Source organism: Cheilinus undulatus, linkage group 19, assembly GCF_018320785.1.
Source record: "Cheilinus undulatus linkage group 19, ASM1832078v1, whole genome shotgun sequence".
In the NCBI taxonomy this organism is placed as follows: domain Eukaryota; kingdom Metazoa; phylum Chordata; class Actinopteri; order Labriformes; family Labridae; genus Cheilinus; species Cheilinus undulatus.
In genome coordinates, this window is record NC_054883.1 from 37,167,214 (window position 1) to 37,180,707 (window position 13,494).

Here is a 13,494-nt window from a genome sequence, read left to right on the forward strand (position 1 = left end):
ATAGAATGAAAGCTATGCTGCAATATGCTTGAAAGCTGCTTGTTTGTCCCTGATACCACATATGCCCTTAGCGTTTCACATTCCAGAGCAATATGCATAATGAATCACATATTTTTGGCATCATTAGATTGATGGTTATTTTGTCTGCGAAACCTGTGAAGGAACCCGCGGCAATACAACTGCTTAGCACATTTGTATGCGCTCTAAACACATGCTTGTGTACTGTCGAAAGAAGATTGATATTACCCTCAGGCTGTGGACTAATCCCAGGTTTTCACTCTGCACAGGTGCCTGGTTTCAAAACATCGCACTCAAGCAACTCGCCGCTGCTTGTTTTAATTTGAATTCCCTCCGTAGCCTTGGCGTAAATGATGAAGGACCTGTAAACATGTAACTCCCCTTGAGATGACGCATTGCTGATATATCAATAAGAAGCAATGCTCTGTTGCTGCAACGATAGAGGGCCATAGTTTAAAGCTTTGCCATCAGCCCCAGACTCCTGTGGGCATTCTTAACAACATTAAGCGGTGACTTATGACCATGCTGCCATCCTCCACATTTTTGAGAGGTCAACCCAGCAGTACTTAATGTATTATGGACAATTTCAAATAGGAGGAAGACACAGGGTAAAAATGAGTCTTTGATTCATGCTAGAGTCTTAAAACTTTATGAAAGGTTTGTAGTAAACAAGAAGAAAATCTACATATGAAAGCCTTTCCTCGCCCTCCTTCAGGGATACCTCCTTCTTGTCCATCTCTAGCGCACATCAATCCCAATGTTCTGCACACCAAGACAAAACAGCGGGAGGTATTTCAATGACATCCACTTGAACCCAGAAAAAAGCTAAACAACCACAGCACTGCTCCCTTGGTTTGCATCAGAATGCAGAATGCATCAGGGATCAGTATTTGGCTCGCTTTGATCATCATGAGTCTGCCCATGCGTGCAGTGAAATCAACATGTCATTGAAGTGACATATCAAATGTTGGTTTGAAATTGACATCTAAATAGGCAAACAAAGTCTTGATGGCTCATTACCTCTGGTTGCTCTTATGCATTACCATAATCATCAGGAGCCGTTAGGAAAACTTCTGTACAATGAGGCACCGCAGGGATTCAAGTCTGACTTTTCTTTAACTGGAAGATGAATTTTGTTTTTCTACAAATGTAAAAAGCCGTGATATCGACTCATTTGATGACACACAAAAAAATTATGCCAGCAGTTATTACCAAAAGAAACATTCAATCACATTTTTAAACATTTCAGTGTGAAAATATCAAACCATCCCAAAAATATTCATTATTTGTTCACAAATAATCATTGAAGATGACAGGACAGCGGAGAGTGTGGGAAATTTGGGAGAGAATGTGTGAATTTTATTCCATTCTGAGTGAAATGGTCTTCAGTGTGGGGGTTAGTTGACAGTCTTAACCAGACTCTGTAGAGAGTCAATTGATCTAAGCTCTGTTCACTGGCATTTCAAATCTTAGGGTCAGAGTTTTCCCTTGGGCAAAGCGGTTAGATGTGTTATTGAATGTTTAAAGATGTATTCATATGTGTGAAGGTGTTGTCTGTTGTGCTGTGATCCGTGCTGGTGTTCCCTTCCTGTTAAACACTTATGCACCCTGAGTAAGGTTATCCACTGGGTTGGTCACCTCCTGCCTGTGGTACGGCATAGTCCAGGCCTATTCAATTAGCGACCCAGGGGCCATGTGCGGTCCAGAACTAACCCCTGAGTGGCCCAGCCTTGGGTCTTGCCAGAGATGCAGAGGGCAGCCTGTTTCGCATGTTTTCATAAATTCCCACAGTATTTAGGACCATGAATGCAACACTCAGCATAGCCTAGCAACAGTCTACCTACAATGCACTGCGCTGTTTTGAAGTGTGGCTAGCAATGCTGACAGAAGCAGCCCCGAGATACCGAGTATAAAACATGTCCTTTTCAACTGTAGCTACAACTGTGCAAATTTAGTTATTATGCACTTTAAGATATGCCTGGGTAAGATGTGACCACAATTATTATTTATGGCATTTCATTCTATTTATTTTATTTTTATTCAAGTGGGAAAAAAAAAGTCTATTCCCTCAGATTATGTTCAAATAAAGCTCTGTTGTGTTTTTATGCACTTTTTCATGTAAGGGTTCAAAATTAACAGTGCAAGAGAGTTAAAATCTTAGCTTAGATTGCAAAAATCCAGTGTTTATTGTTTTGTTTTGTGGAAGGAGGACACTTTTCTACATGAAAAAATTGCAAGAGTGCATGTACAAAATGACTGGTTAATGTGACAACAATCAGGTAATGTCATCTGCCAAAGGTTGGCCTGGCAGATTTAGTTTGGGAACAAAAAGGTTTAACCAATGTTCTTAATCTTGGTCGCCCAGACAATCCTTGTTTTCCTTCAAGAAAAGGAAGAGAAAAAAGACAAAGAAATGTTTTCATATGAAAAGGAAGTTAAGTACCCTTAGCTTTAGATGATGCAAATAACAGAGGAAAAGCAACAAAGAATAGTTTACTGGAAAAATCTCTTCACTACATTGTTAACCCTAACAATGAAGGGGTCATTTACACAGAGAAAGCAAGTGAACTGGGCGTGATAAAACACAGCATTCATTTGACAACTCATTGCTGTCATCTTAAAGATTGGGAAATTACACCCTAGGCTGACAAAAGGTACAGATTAAGACTCAGACAAACCTCTCAATGCTTGCATTTTCAAATGTGCCATCCAGCTTGTTTGATGCACAAGGCTGTGGGTGGCTTCTCTGAGATGTGTTCCACCACCAAATAAGACTTGTGTGTGTCTTTATAGAGCTTTAATTGCAGCCTCGGCTAATGAGAGCCTAGCCAAGTCTGAAAGTGCAGAGCTAAGTCTAACAAGCTGAGTCTGAGATGTCCTTAAATGACCACTTTGCAGGGAATAAACCCTTGAGAAGTTGGTACATTGCGTGGCAATAATTCTGTATCCATCTGCAGACCAACTTTTAAGTGCTGACCCCTTAAAACAGCAAAGTTGCCTGATTCATCCCTCCAGCCTTTTTGTGTTCTCTGTAATGAGGATTACCTCCTATCTGGGCTGTAGTTCTGTACCCGTTTAGTTTTGGTGATGCTCCATGCACTCAAAGGCTTTAAAAGGAAAATATCTTTGGATGTATCACAGTTACAGGATTGAGTTTCCTCTATTTTATGTAATGCCAAGAAAGGGCAATTACTGTAGAACTAGTGTGGAAATTTTAGTACATGAAGCACCTTTTCGAATAGATATAATCCTATGTACAAAAAATGTATTTTCTTTATTATTATTGTTATCATTATTATTATTATTATTATTATTATCATTATTATTATTATTATTATATCTATAAATTAACATTTAAAATACTACCATTTACTTGCATTTTTGTTTGAGATAAATTAGTACATGTATGGTGTTTAAATGAAGAAATATTAAACAAACTAGTGTTTTTAAACATATTATTTTTTTGTAAATCAGAGTGTCTTAATTCACTGAGCAATAATAATGCCTTTTTAGCTGTCATACAGTTCACGGATTCTTGTGACAGTGGGTCTCATAGGTGTTCTCTAGTATGGTTCATCCAAGGTGACCCGGATGATGTCTTGAAGCCCCTTGTTGTCAACGATGTCGATGGTCTGCAGTCTCTGGCGACCCATTAGCGATAGCATTAATCAGTTTAGATGTTGTCGTTTTGGGGACAAATCCAGGTCTGCTGGACTGCGCCGGTGTAGCTTGGCGTTATGGCTTGATTCCGTGTTGTTGTTAGCATCTTTGCAAACATTAGCAAAGATGCATTTCCGGAGGTGGTACTTCAGACTCGTTGTACTTCGGTTTAAAGACAGTTCATCACAGCAGTACGTACACACACATTTTGTTTCATCCAGACTTCCATTAGGCAGCTTTTTAAATCTAAATTTGCCATGAAGCAGACCTGGGTGTGTCTACTATTAACAGGCCTAATATAAACAGTATATATATATATATATATATATATATATATATATATATATATATATATATATATATATATATATATCCTCCACCCCAGCCTCCTCCTTCATAGCATAAAGCTTGCTGTACCCTCATTTAGAATCAGGCTACAATGGATTAATTACTTTTTAATGAATTTATTTGTTTTCAAAACATATTATCATAAATGTAGCTATCCAAATGGGGGTTTCTAGCCATGCAGTCCCTGGAAAGTTAAAGCATGCTGCTTGACTAACCCAGGTAAAACTGTATATCCACTTTTGCAACAAAGAAAAGTAAAATGTATGACAAGAGTGTTCCTGACTGAAACAAAATAGGAGCCGGTTAGGGTAAATTAACCAAAAAATGTATTGAATTGGGTGTTTTGTGTTTGAGAATACCATTGCTTAGCACAGGAGCTAGGTTTGCAGAGTGTAGCTAATGTTAGAATTTGAAGCAACAGCAGCAGCTTTGAGTCCTAGCAGGTTGTCATCTTCATACCCGTGCCTAATGTGGATACACATTGCTCCATCTTTTAGATTTTAAAAAAGTACCATGCTGCAAGAGGCCATTCCTCAATTAACTGTTATGTATTTCAGGGTCATAATGTAACACTCGGGCAGATGGCAGAAGCAGCAGGTGGCAATGATATAAACCATTGCTCCATTTAACTTTAAATGTGAACGTGACCTTAGTGTTGATGATTTTTGATTTCCTCCAGGGCTCTTTAATTTAACATTATCTACTGGATATGTTGACCAATGCCCACATTTGGATGCAGTTACTGTTAATACTTTGTGAGAATATTTAATTAAATCCCAATTCCTTTAAATCTGATACCTACCACACCAAATTGAAACACAGATATCGATGCTGCATTTTGATACCATGACACCCAATTAAAGGCAAGAAATACGTTATAGAATTTGTATGATTTATGTTTTAAGTTGCATCGGTTTCCTTTTATATCCCATGTTTGACTGGCATCGCCTAAAGATAGTACTGCAAATCACGTATGATACCAAGGCAGCTTTTATTTTCCGCTGACTTTCAATACACATTTCTTCTGCTGAAGTATCTCTTCAGCCACCATTTAGGCACCAGCACCATGTGAAAAGTATTGATTTAGTAGCAATATTGGAAAAAACTCAAACAATACCCATTCCTACTGTTGGTAAAAGTCTAACGTTTAATTGAAAATAAGCTTATATGCTATATTGCCAATAGTATCCGCTCACCTGTCTTGACTCCCATATGAACTTAAGTGACATCCCATTCTTAAGCCATAGGGTTTGATATGATGTCAGTCCACCCTTTGCAGCTAGAACAACTTCAACTCTCCTGGGAAGGCTTTCCACAATGTTTAGGAGTATGTTTATGGGAATTTTTGACCATCCTTCCAGAAGGACGAGAAGGCCTGACCCTCAGTCTCTGCTCTAATTTATCCCAGGTCAGTCAAGTTCATCCACACCAAACTCTCTCATTCATGCCTTTATGGACCTTGCTTTGTGCACTGGTGCACAGTCATGTTGGAACAGGAAGGGGCCATCCCCAAACTCTTCCCTCAAAGTTGGGGGCATGGAATTGTCCAAAATCTCTTGGTGTGCTGAAACATTTAGAGTTCCTTTCACTGGAACTAAGGGGCCAAGCCCAACTCCTGAAACACCATAATCATAATCCCCCCTCCACCAACTTTACACTTGTCACAATGCAGTCAGACAAGTACCATTCTCCTGGCAACCACCAAACTCAGACTCGTTCATCAGATGGCCAGATGGAGAGGCGCAATTCTTTACTCCAGAGAATGCGTCTCCACTGCTCTAGAGTCCAGTGGTGGCATGCTTTACACCACTGCATCCAACGCTTTGGATGATGTATGGCTTGGATGCAGTGGCTCGGCCATGGAAACCCATTCCATGAAGCTCTCTACACACTGTTCTTGAGCTAATCTGAAGGCCGCATGAAGTTCGGAGGTCTGTAGCGATTGACTCTGCAGAAAGTTGGCGACTTCGGCACAATATGCGCCTCAGCATCTGCTGACTCCGCTCTGTCATTTTACGTGGCCTGCCACTTAGTGGCTGAGTTGCTGTCGTTCCCAAACGCTTCCACTTTGTTATAATACCACAGACAGTTGACTGTGGAATATTTAGGAGTGAGGAAATTTCACTACTGGACTTGTTGCACAGGTGGCATCCTATCACAGTACGACGCTGGAATTCACTGAGCTCCTGAGAGCGACCCATTCTTTCACAAATGTTTATAGAAACAGTCTGCATGCCTAGGTGCTTGATTTGATACACCTGTGGCCATGGAAGTGACTGGAACACCTGAATTCAATTATTTGGATGGGTGAGTGAATACTTTTGGCAATATAGTGTATGTTCAATGAAATGGTATAATGTCTCAGTCTCAACATCTGATATGTCGTTCATGCTCTGTTCTGGATATATCATGGATAATGAGATCACTGTTCTTATTCACATACACCTAAGCACCCCAACTTTTTTGGAAATGCAGTTGTACATTAAGAGCATGTTTAGATTGAATTTTCTTGATAATGAAAATGTATGTCAGGGGTCCTTAAAATCATCGTTTAATGATCCAGTGTCTTGTGCTTTTTGTCAGTCATCTCCTGAAATAAGAAAATAAACCCTTAAACTACAAAAAGCTCAACTTGTATCACTGGTGGCAGTAATTAAACGAACTGAAGTGTCTTTCAGTGGATTTTTCCTTGACAAAGTGAACGCTTAGCACCTAAGCACTTCCTTTAAAAGCTTTAATGCTCTCATACGACTGAGCATTTAATAAATCATGACAACACTTCTACCAAGGGTGCTGGGTAAACTTGTAAGCATTCCAACCGTTTATTATAAGAAATAAATGGAATTCTGGCATTAATATCCCTCTACCATTTCTATCGCTCACGTCTATTGAAAACTGACGACTTAGGCTGTATGACTCAGGAGAATGAATGCTGGATTAAAGGTGTAAATAGGTCATTAAGACATGAATTAGGGAATACAGTCAATGCTCATTTCGTGCTTGAACTCATGAGAGGGAGGGCTGTTTCTGCTTTGTATTCCACAGGCTGCCGTGCATCCAGGTTGATAACAACATAGCTGGAAAGCCATTACAGTGGTGTAAACATAGCCTGCATAACATTGCCTTTTGTCATTATTAAAATATTGGATCAAATGGAGTTTGACGCAGAAATAGGTATTTTTGGAATATTCTGTCAGGACCTAAAGTCCAATGAAAGGCGGTGAGGATTATTCTATTTGTGTGCTCTAGATTCTGATGACCAGAAAGGCATCCCTTTTGGCTTATTGCCTCTTAGCTTTTGTCACTGGAAAGCATGATTGTTTTTTCTTTTATTACCAATTTAAGATTATGAGTGTGTCATTTAGAGCCACAAGACATTTCTTTAACTAAAACAGCCAGTGAAGTACATCCACTTCCTACTCAGTATTGTCAGGCATTTAACCGAGTGTTTATTTGATTAAAAGAGGCACTCCACAGGTTTTACACAAAGGTCACTTTACACATAATGAGCAGTGGTACTCTAAATTGAGCTATCTTTAGAAAAATTACCCTGGTGATACCATTGGTTTTTTCAGGTAATGCTTTGGGAACTGTAACTATCTTTAAACTTCAGGAGCTTCACCTACTAACCTACAGTAAATCTCTATCTGAAGCTTAGATTTTACCTTTTTGTTTTATTTATGTGTCTCCTTTTACTCTTTTTAGCTTACAATGTTCAATACAGCCATTTATATAGCATCTAGGCTATCATTAGTGAAAAGCATTAAGGCCAAATAACCAGTACCATGCTTTACATTCAACATTAGCATTAGCTTAAAGCAGTAATGTATCAAGTTTCAACTTAAAATAGTTACAAAGCTGATCTAGTAGTAAAATAGCTTAACAAAAGGAGAAAGTTGTCTTCCCCATTTCCACAGAGAGCTTCAGTCACCTGCTTTCAGCACTGTTTAACTTTGGCAGAGGACTGCTAGAAGTGCTTATGGCTTTACTATTCTAGTTTACACACCAGCCTTCAGCTAAAAAGAAGCCAGTTAGCACATCTCAGTAAAAACTACTAGAGGGACTGATGGGTGAAGCATTAAAAAGAGGATGACCAGGTAAGACACCAAACACAAAATAACAAATTGGGCGCAGAGTGTACATCTGTTGCCACCATTGTTGAGCAGAAAGTCATGTCCAGGTTTGCATGCAAAAAAAAAAAATCATATTACACCAAAGAGTTGTCTCTTTCCTTTTTGATAATGACATTAGCTGTAGAAGTCTGAAACCCACAAAATGAGTTAGCACATAGCGCATTTGTTACTATATATACAGTGCTTAACAAATTTATTAGACCACCTGTCATATTTGTCTCAAAGACCATCCAGCATCATGAAGTGCTTAAAGGCGGACTCTTTCATTTTCAGCTCTCCTTGTTTTACCATTTTAAACAGAAATGACGAATTTCAAACTGAATTCACCTTTTTATACCCAAATTTGAGCCAGCTCGCTGGGCTTCTCTGAGAAGTCAGAAATGAATCAAGCGTAACATTCAACCACTAAAACTCATTTTTCTCTTCAGGAATGCAAGTAAATAACTACAATTTTACATATTAATCAAGAAATATTAATGTGCTTTACTATTTTTTTCAGGTTTTTTTTTTTTGGGTAAATCAGTAAATTTGAAAATTCATGGATAACAATAATAATTATATTTTAGCATTAAAAATATCATTTGGGTTATAGAGCTTCTACATATTGGTGTATTAACCATTGCAGAAACATCAAAAAGGATTTTGGTAATTACCAATGCTGTTAATTTAGGCTAGCTGTGGCATAAACCTTAATTTGGGTGGTAGTCTAATAAATTTGTTAAGCACTGTATATATATATATATATATATATATATATATATATATATATATATATATATATATAGGGCTGTCAAAATTAATGCGTTAATGTGGATTAAGCCATCATCATGATTAATCTGATTAAAAATTTGAACGCAATTAACCCATCTACGGCGCAGAATGACTCAAAATCCCTGAAACATCTCTGGCAACACATTTTGGGCAGTTTGTCCAAGTAGGGTTACAGTCGAGCATGCTGCCGCGCATGTGCAAATGGGCTGTTGATCTGGTAGTGACCAACCAACTCGATATGTAAGACGCTAAACAGCACATTGGCCCTCTCGATGGGAAATTTGAGTACAAATTAAAAAAAAAAAAAAAAAACAAGACGGAACAGTCGACTGACATAAAGTATTATGCACATTCTGCAGGAAGGAGTTTTCTTTTCACCAAAGCACTTCCAGCTTAAAATACCACATTAACACGAAGCATACGTGTTACGTCAGGGATTCTGCTAGCACTTTAGCTAACATGTCGCAAAGCTTGCAAACTGAAATGCGATTAATATAGATTCAAAATGCATGTTATTTAATCATGATTAATCAAAATTAATCCACAGCAACCTGTGATTAATCTGATTAAAAATTGTAACTGTTTGACAGCACTGATATATATATATATATATATATATATATGTATTTGTTGTTGTTGTTGTTTTTTTGCAAAAATGGGTTAACTCGGGGATGGCCTAGCTGTCTAAGGCATGACCCATGTACGCAAGCAGCCCAGGTTTAAATCAGGCCTGTTGCCCTTTTGCTATAAAAGCACTAAAAAGCCCAATAATAAATCTAAAAAAAAAGAGAAGTGAAGAAATTGATAATAAAATAAGTTAAAATGTGGCAGAATTGGTGTTAAGTGGCAAATTTGCAATTTAAAAAAACATTCTTGTTTTTTTTAGGGCATCTGGAGACCCCCTCTCAGTGTCTCACAACCCCCAAGGGGGTCCTGACTCACAAGTTGAGAACCACTGCTTTAGGGAACAATACAGTAGTGCCAAAACAATCCCAACCATCAAATATGTTAGCTTGAGCAGAATATGAACATCTTTTACATTACAGTGCCCAAACACTGACTGCAAGCTGGTAGTGGTCATCATAGTATCATTTAGTAACATGAACGAGCTAATAGTAGCTAGTTAGCACTCACCTGTGCATATTTGATGAACATTTCCTGTCCTTACTTCTCCAAATGGCAGCATTATAAATACATTAAACTGTCCATATTTATGGAGACTTGTCATTTGTGCAAGCAGTAGTGTAAGGGGAAAGTTTCCCCTAATGGCAGGTATACCGGCATGTAAAAAATACTGAAAAGTGTTTTTAGTGAATTGAATAGTGTCTTGCACGCTGTATAGGGGGCCAACATGACGTCAGTGGAAGTCAGTGGTCTGTGGTAGCTGCTACTGCCCTCCAGGCCTCTACACTGGTCATGTGACCACTGCAGATTACCGACCATGTTGTTGAAGTCTCCTGTCCTGTCATTTATTCTGAATCTTCATCTGTGTGTTTTTTAGGAGTTGATAAATTCACTATTTCCTCTCCCAACAGGTATTTCTTGGACAGCAAAGAGGAAGGAGTTCGATACTTCAGAATCGATGAAAGCAGTGGACTAATACGTACGACACAGCCTCTGGACAGAGAGGACATGTCTTGGCATAACATCACTGTGATGGCCTCGGAGGTTGGTAGGTACCCAGGATGCTTTTTAAACTTAAATTTTAAAGTAAATGTAATGCACCTGCTCCTTTGTGTTTGCTCTTTTATAAGTGCTTATAAATGAGCAGGTGCAGGTTTTCTCCTCTCTTTTCTTGCCATATTGACAATGTTCATTCTTCGAATCCTGCAAACACATTCTGGTTATTGTCATCCTGGAAAGTTGAGGACGTCTGGGAATTTACGTCATTCTACTTCTGCCCTAAAAATATGGAGTTATAACTTTAATAACAGTCTTTAACAGGATTTCACAGCTCTTTCTCAACGTTATATACATATTTTCCAATCCTATTGTCACAGAAAAGTTGGTAAGTAAACTGATTTGTTGGCAAAAGTACACATACACTGCAGGTATTATTCCTTTCACCTTCTGACATATAAATATTTTAATAAGCAAGGTAGATTTCTCCCATTCCAACACCCTCAGGGAGTGTAGTAAACACATGAATTACTATTGTGCATTTGCCTGAAAGAGGCACTTAAAAGAGATTGCTCTTTCTCCCCACACTCATCTTGTTTAGCCTCAAGCTAATCGGAGACATTATAAATCGTTATCACAAGCACATTCAAATCATCGGTGAGCTTTGTGCCACAAAAGCATGATTTAAAGAGCGGAAATGTAAAAAAAATGATAATACTGCTCGGTGCTATAGTTCTAACCCAGAGGGTTTTTAGATAACAAGACGCCTGGAGGGGATCATATAGTAAGAGAGCGGGCCAGGTTCAAATTCATAGCGTGTAAAATTGGAGTCGAAATCAATATCAACAAAAAAGATGGTTCCATAAAAAGGGAATGACTGCACAGTTTGAATGTGGAGTGCACACTCTGACTTTACCCACAGAATAAAATCTGCAGCAGCCTGTAGGCACAGAGCAGGTTTTATACAGACGCTGACTGCAACAACTTGATCACAGACATTTCAGCAGCAGAGGCTCCAGATTGTCATTGACCACACAGCCGCTGCTGCAGGATGGTAACGTGTTGGTCTTAAATATGAGTCCACAGTTGAATGATCCTTTCAACTGCTCTTGACCACATAAATGCTGATATTATGCTTTCTTTTAACACATTTTTGCCTATTTTCATGCACAAAAACAGCAGATTTCATTTTGCAGAATGTTTTCTGTGATGCTGATTGTAACATAGTTGTAACATAGTAACACAGTACCAGATATCTGGTGTAACATGCATTACTAGTAATGTCTAAAACATCTGTCTATGTTAGTTTGACTGCTCTTGCCCTTTGAAACAGATAGGACAACCCTAATACACCATCAGTATTGACATAATTTTGACATAATATAAACAGTTGCAACAACAATACCAGCCAGCCCTTTCTTTTAATGCTTGTTAGAAATCCAAAGGACCATAATGCATTGCATCAACATTAACTTGGGATACTGGATTGTTGTTATTGTCAAATCCTACTGATTACTGGAAATGTTCTGGAAGATTTCTCCCTTGGTTTGGAGTGTAGGGAAATCTGAAGGGCCATGTATCCCTAGCACACCACTCCATTCCAACAAGAATCCCACATCCCAGCGCTAGACATAAACCTGCAACACATTAAGGCATGGCTGGGAGTTAGGGGTACAAGGTGTACTGGGACTGAGTTGAAATGTTTGTAGCAGTTCTTCTGTCTGTCTGTATGTTCCATTTTTCTTATTCTGGACATTTTACTGACATCAGCCATTGTGTTGTGACATGAGCTCATAGCTGTGTTGGGACAGAAAGAAAAACGTTAAGGAAACAAGTGACATCACTGTCTTTCTTCTCTCCATCTTTCAGTAAGAGACACGCTAATGTATGTGTTTAAGGGGTACAGAGCACTGGCAAATAAAACAATTAATATTAAAAAGTGAACATGGAGCAGACATGCAGCAGGCAGTAATAGGTGTTACTTCAGCAGCAAATGAACAAAATCCTCAGCTTCCTGCACATGTGTGCAGAAGTGTCGACATGTTTCTAGAGCCTTTATGACATGATGGCTGTGAAACAACTTGAAAATAATGTCAGATCTCTTTTTAGTTTTAGCTAACACCATTTCCTTGCAAATCCATCTTAAGCTCCAATCCATAATGTTTGTGCCAAACCAAACACTGGACCAATCAGCATCATTTGAGGAGAACGATGCTGTAGCTAATGGTGGGGTTTATTTGTACTTGAAGCTGTTTGTAATGGCTGCTTCCATTGCAGTGATCACCTGGGATGTAGTTTTTGCATAGCGACAGTTTTACAAGAACTGGATCCCGTTTCTGCATGAAATAAAAAACAACACTGACAGCTAGGGGTGTAACGATTCATCAATCTTGATTGATATATCGATTATTTGAGCAATGATTCAGTCAAATCGATTGAAAGTATAAACATTGATATCCATCGCCATTTTTTATGCTTTAATTTTGAAATTGAACTGGACAACGGTTCTTTATTAAAACAAGGACAGAGAGCAACACTAAAAGCTTCCCATGACAGAAAAGATATTTTCGCTCTCCTCTTGGTCAGCTTCAGCATGGGATTGTGATTGTTACAGGTGGGGTTTGCCTGTGTGTCCAGTGGCTGCTGCCATGGAAGCTGTTAGCCGAGATGTAGCTCTAGGAAAGTGGCAGTTTAATCTAAGTTAGTCCACTTTTCTTTTTAAAATAAGAGCAAAGAGACACATTGAAAGCTTGCCTTGGTAGAGATGACATTTTTTTCATGTCTCCCAACTGGCCTTGGCATTAGTTTTATTCGCGGAGAAGCTCCAACATTGACGATGTATGGCAGCAGTAGTCTGTCATCTGAAGACTAACGCATGCACAGAACATCATTTTCTCTTGTCACTGTGGTTGGCCCCTCATGAATGTGACAGGCAGAACATTCC

The 13,494-nt window shown here is 38.7% G+C and overlaps 1 protein-coding gene across 2 annotated transcripts in view; it reads left to right on the top strand.

Annotated features, from left to right (window-relative positions):
* The window catches only part of LOC121527507 (cadherin-18), a 435,713-nt gene that overhangs the window by 358,093 nt on the left and 64,126 nt on the right, over positions 1-13,494 (top strand). For both annotated transcript variants that reach the window (XM_041814503.1, XM_041814504.1), the window contains exon 12: positions 10,466-10,602. In XM_041814503.1, coding sequence (XP_041670437.1) covers positions 10,466-10,602 — 137 coding nt within the window. The remainder of the gene's footprint in view (positions 1-10,465; positions 10,603-13,494) is intronic.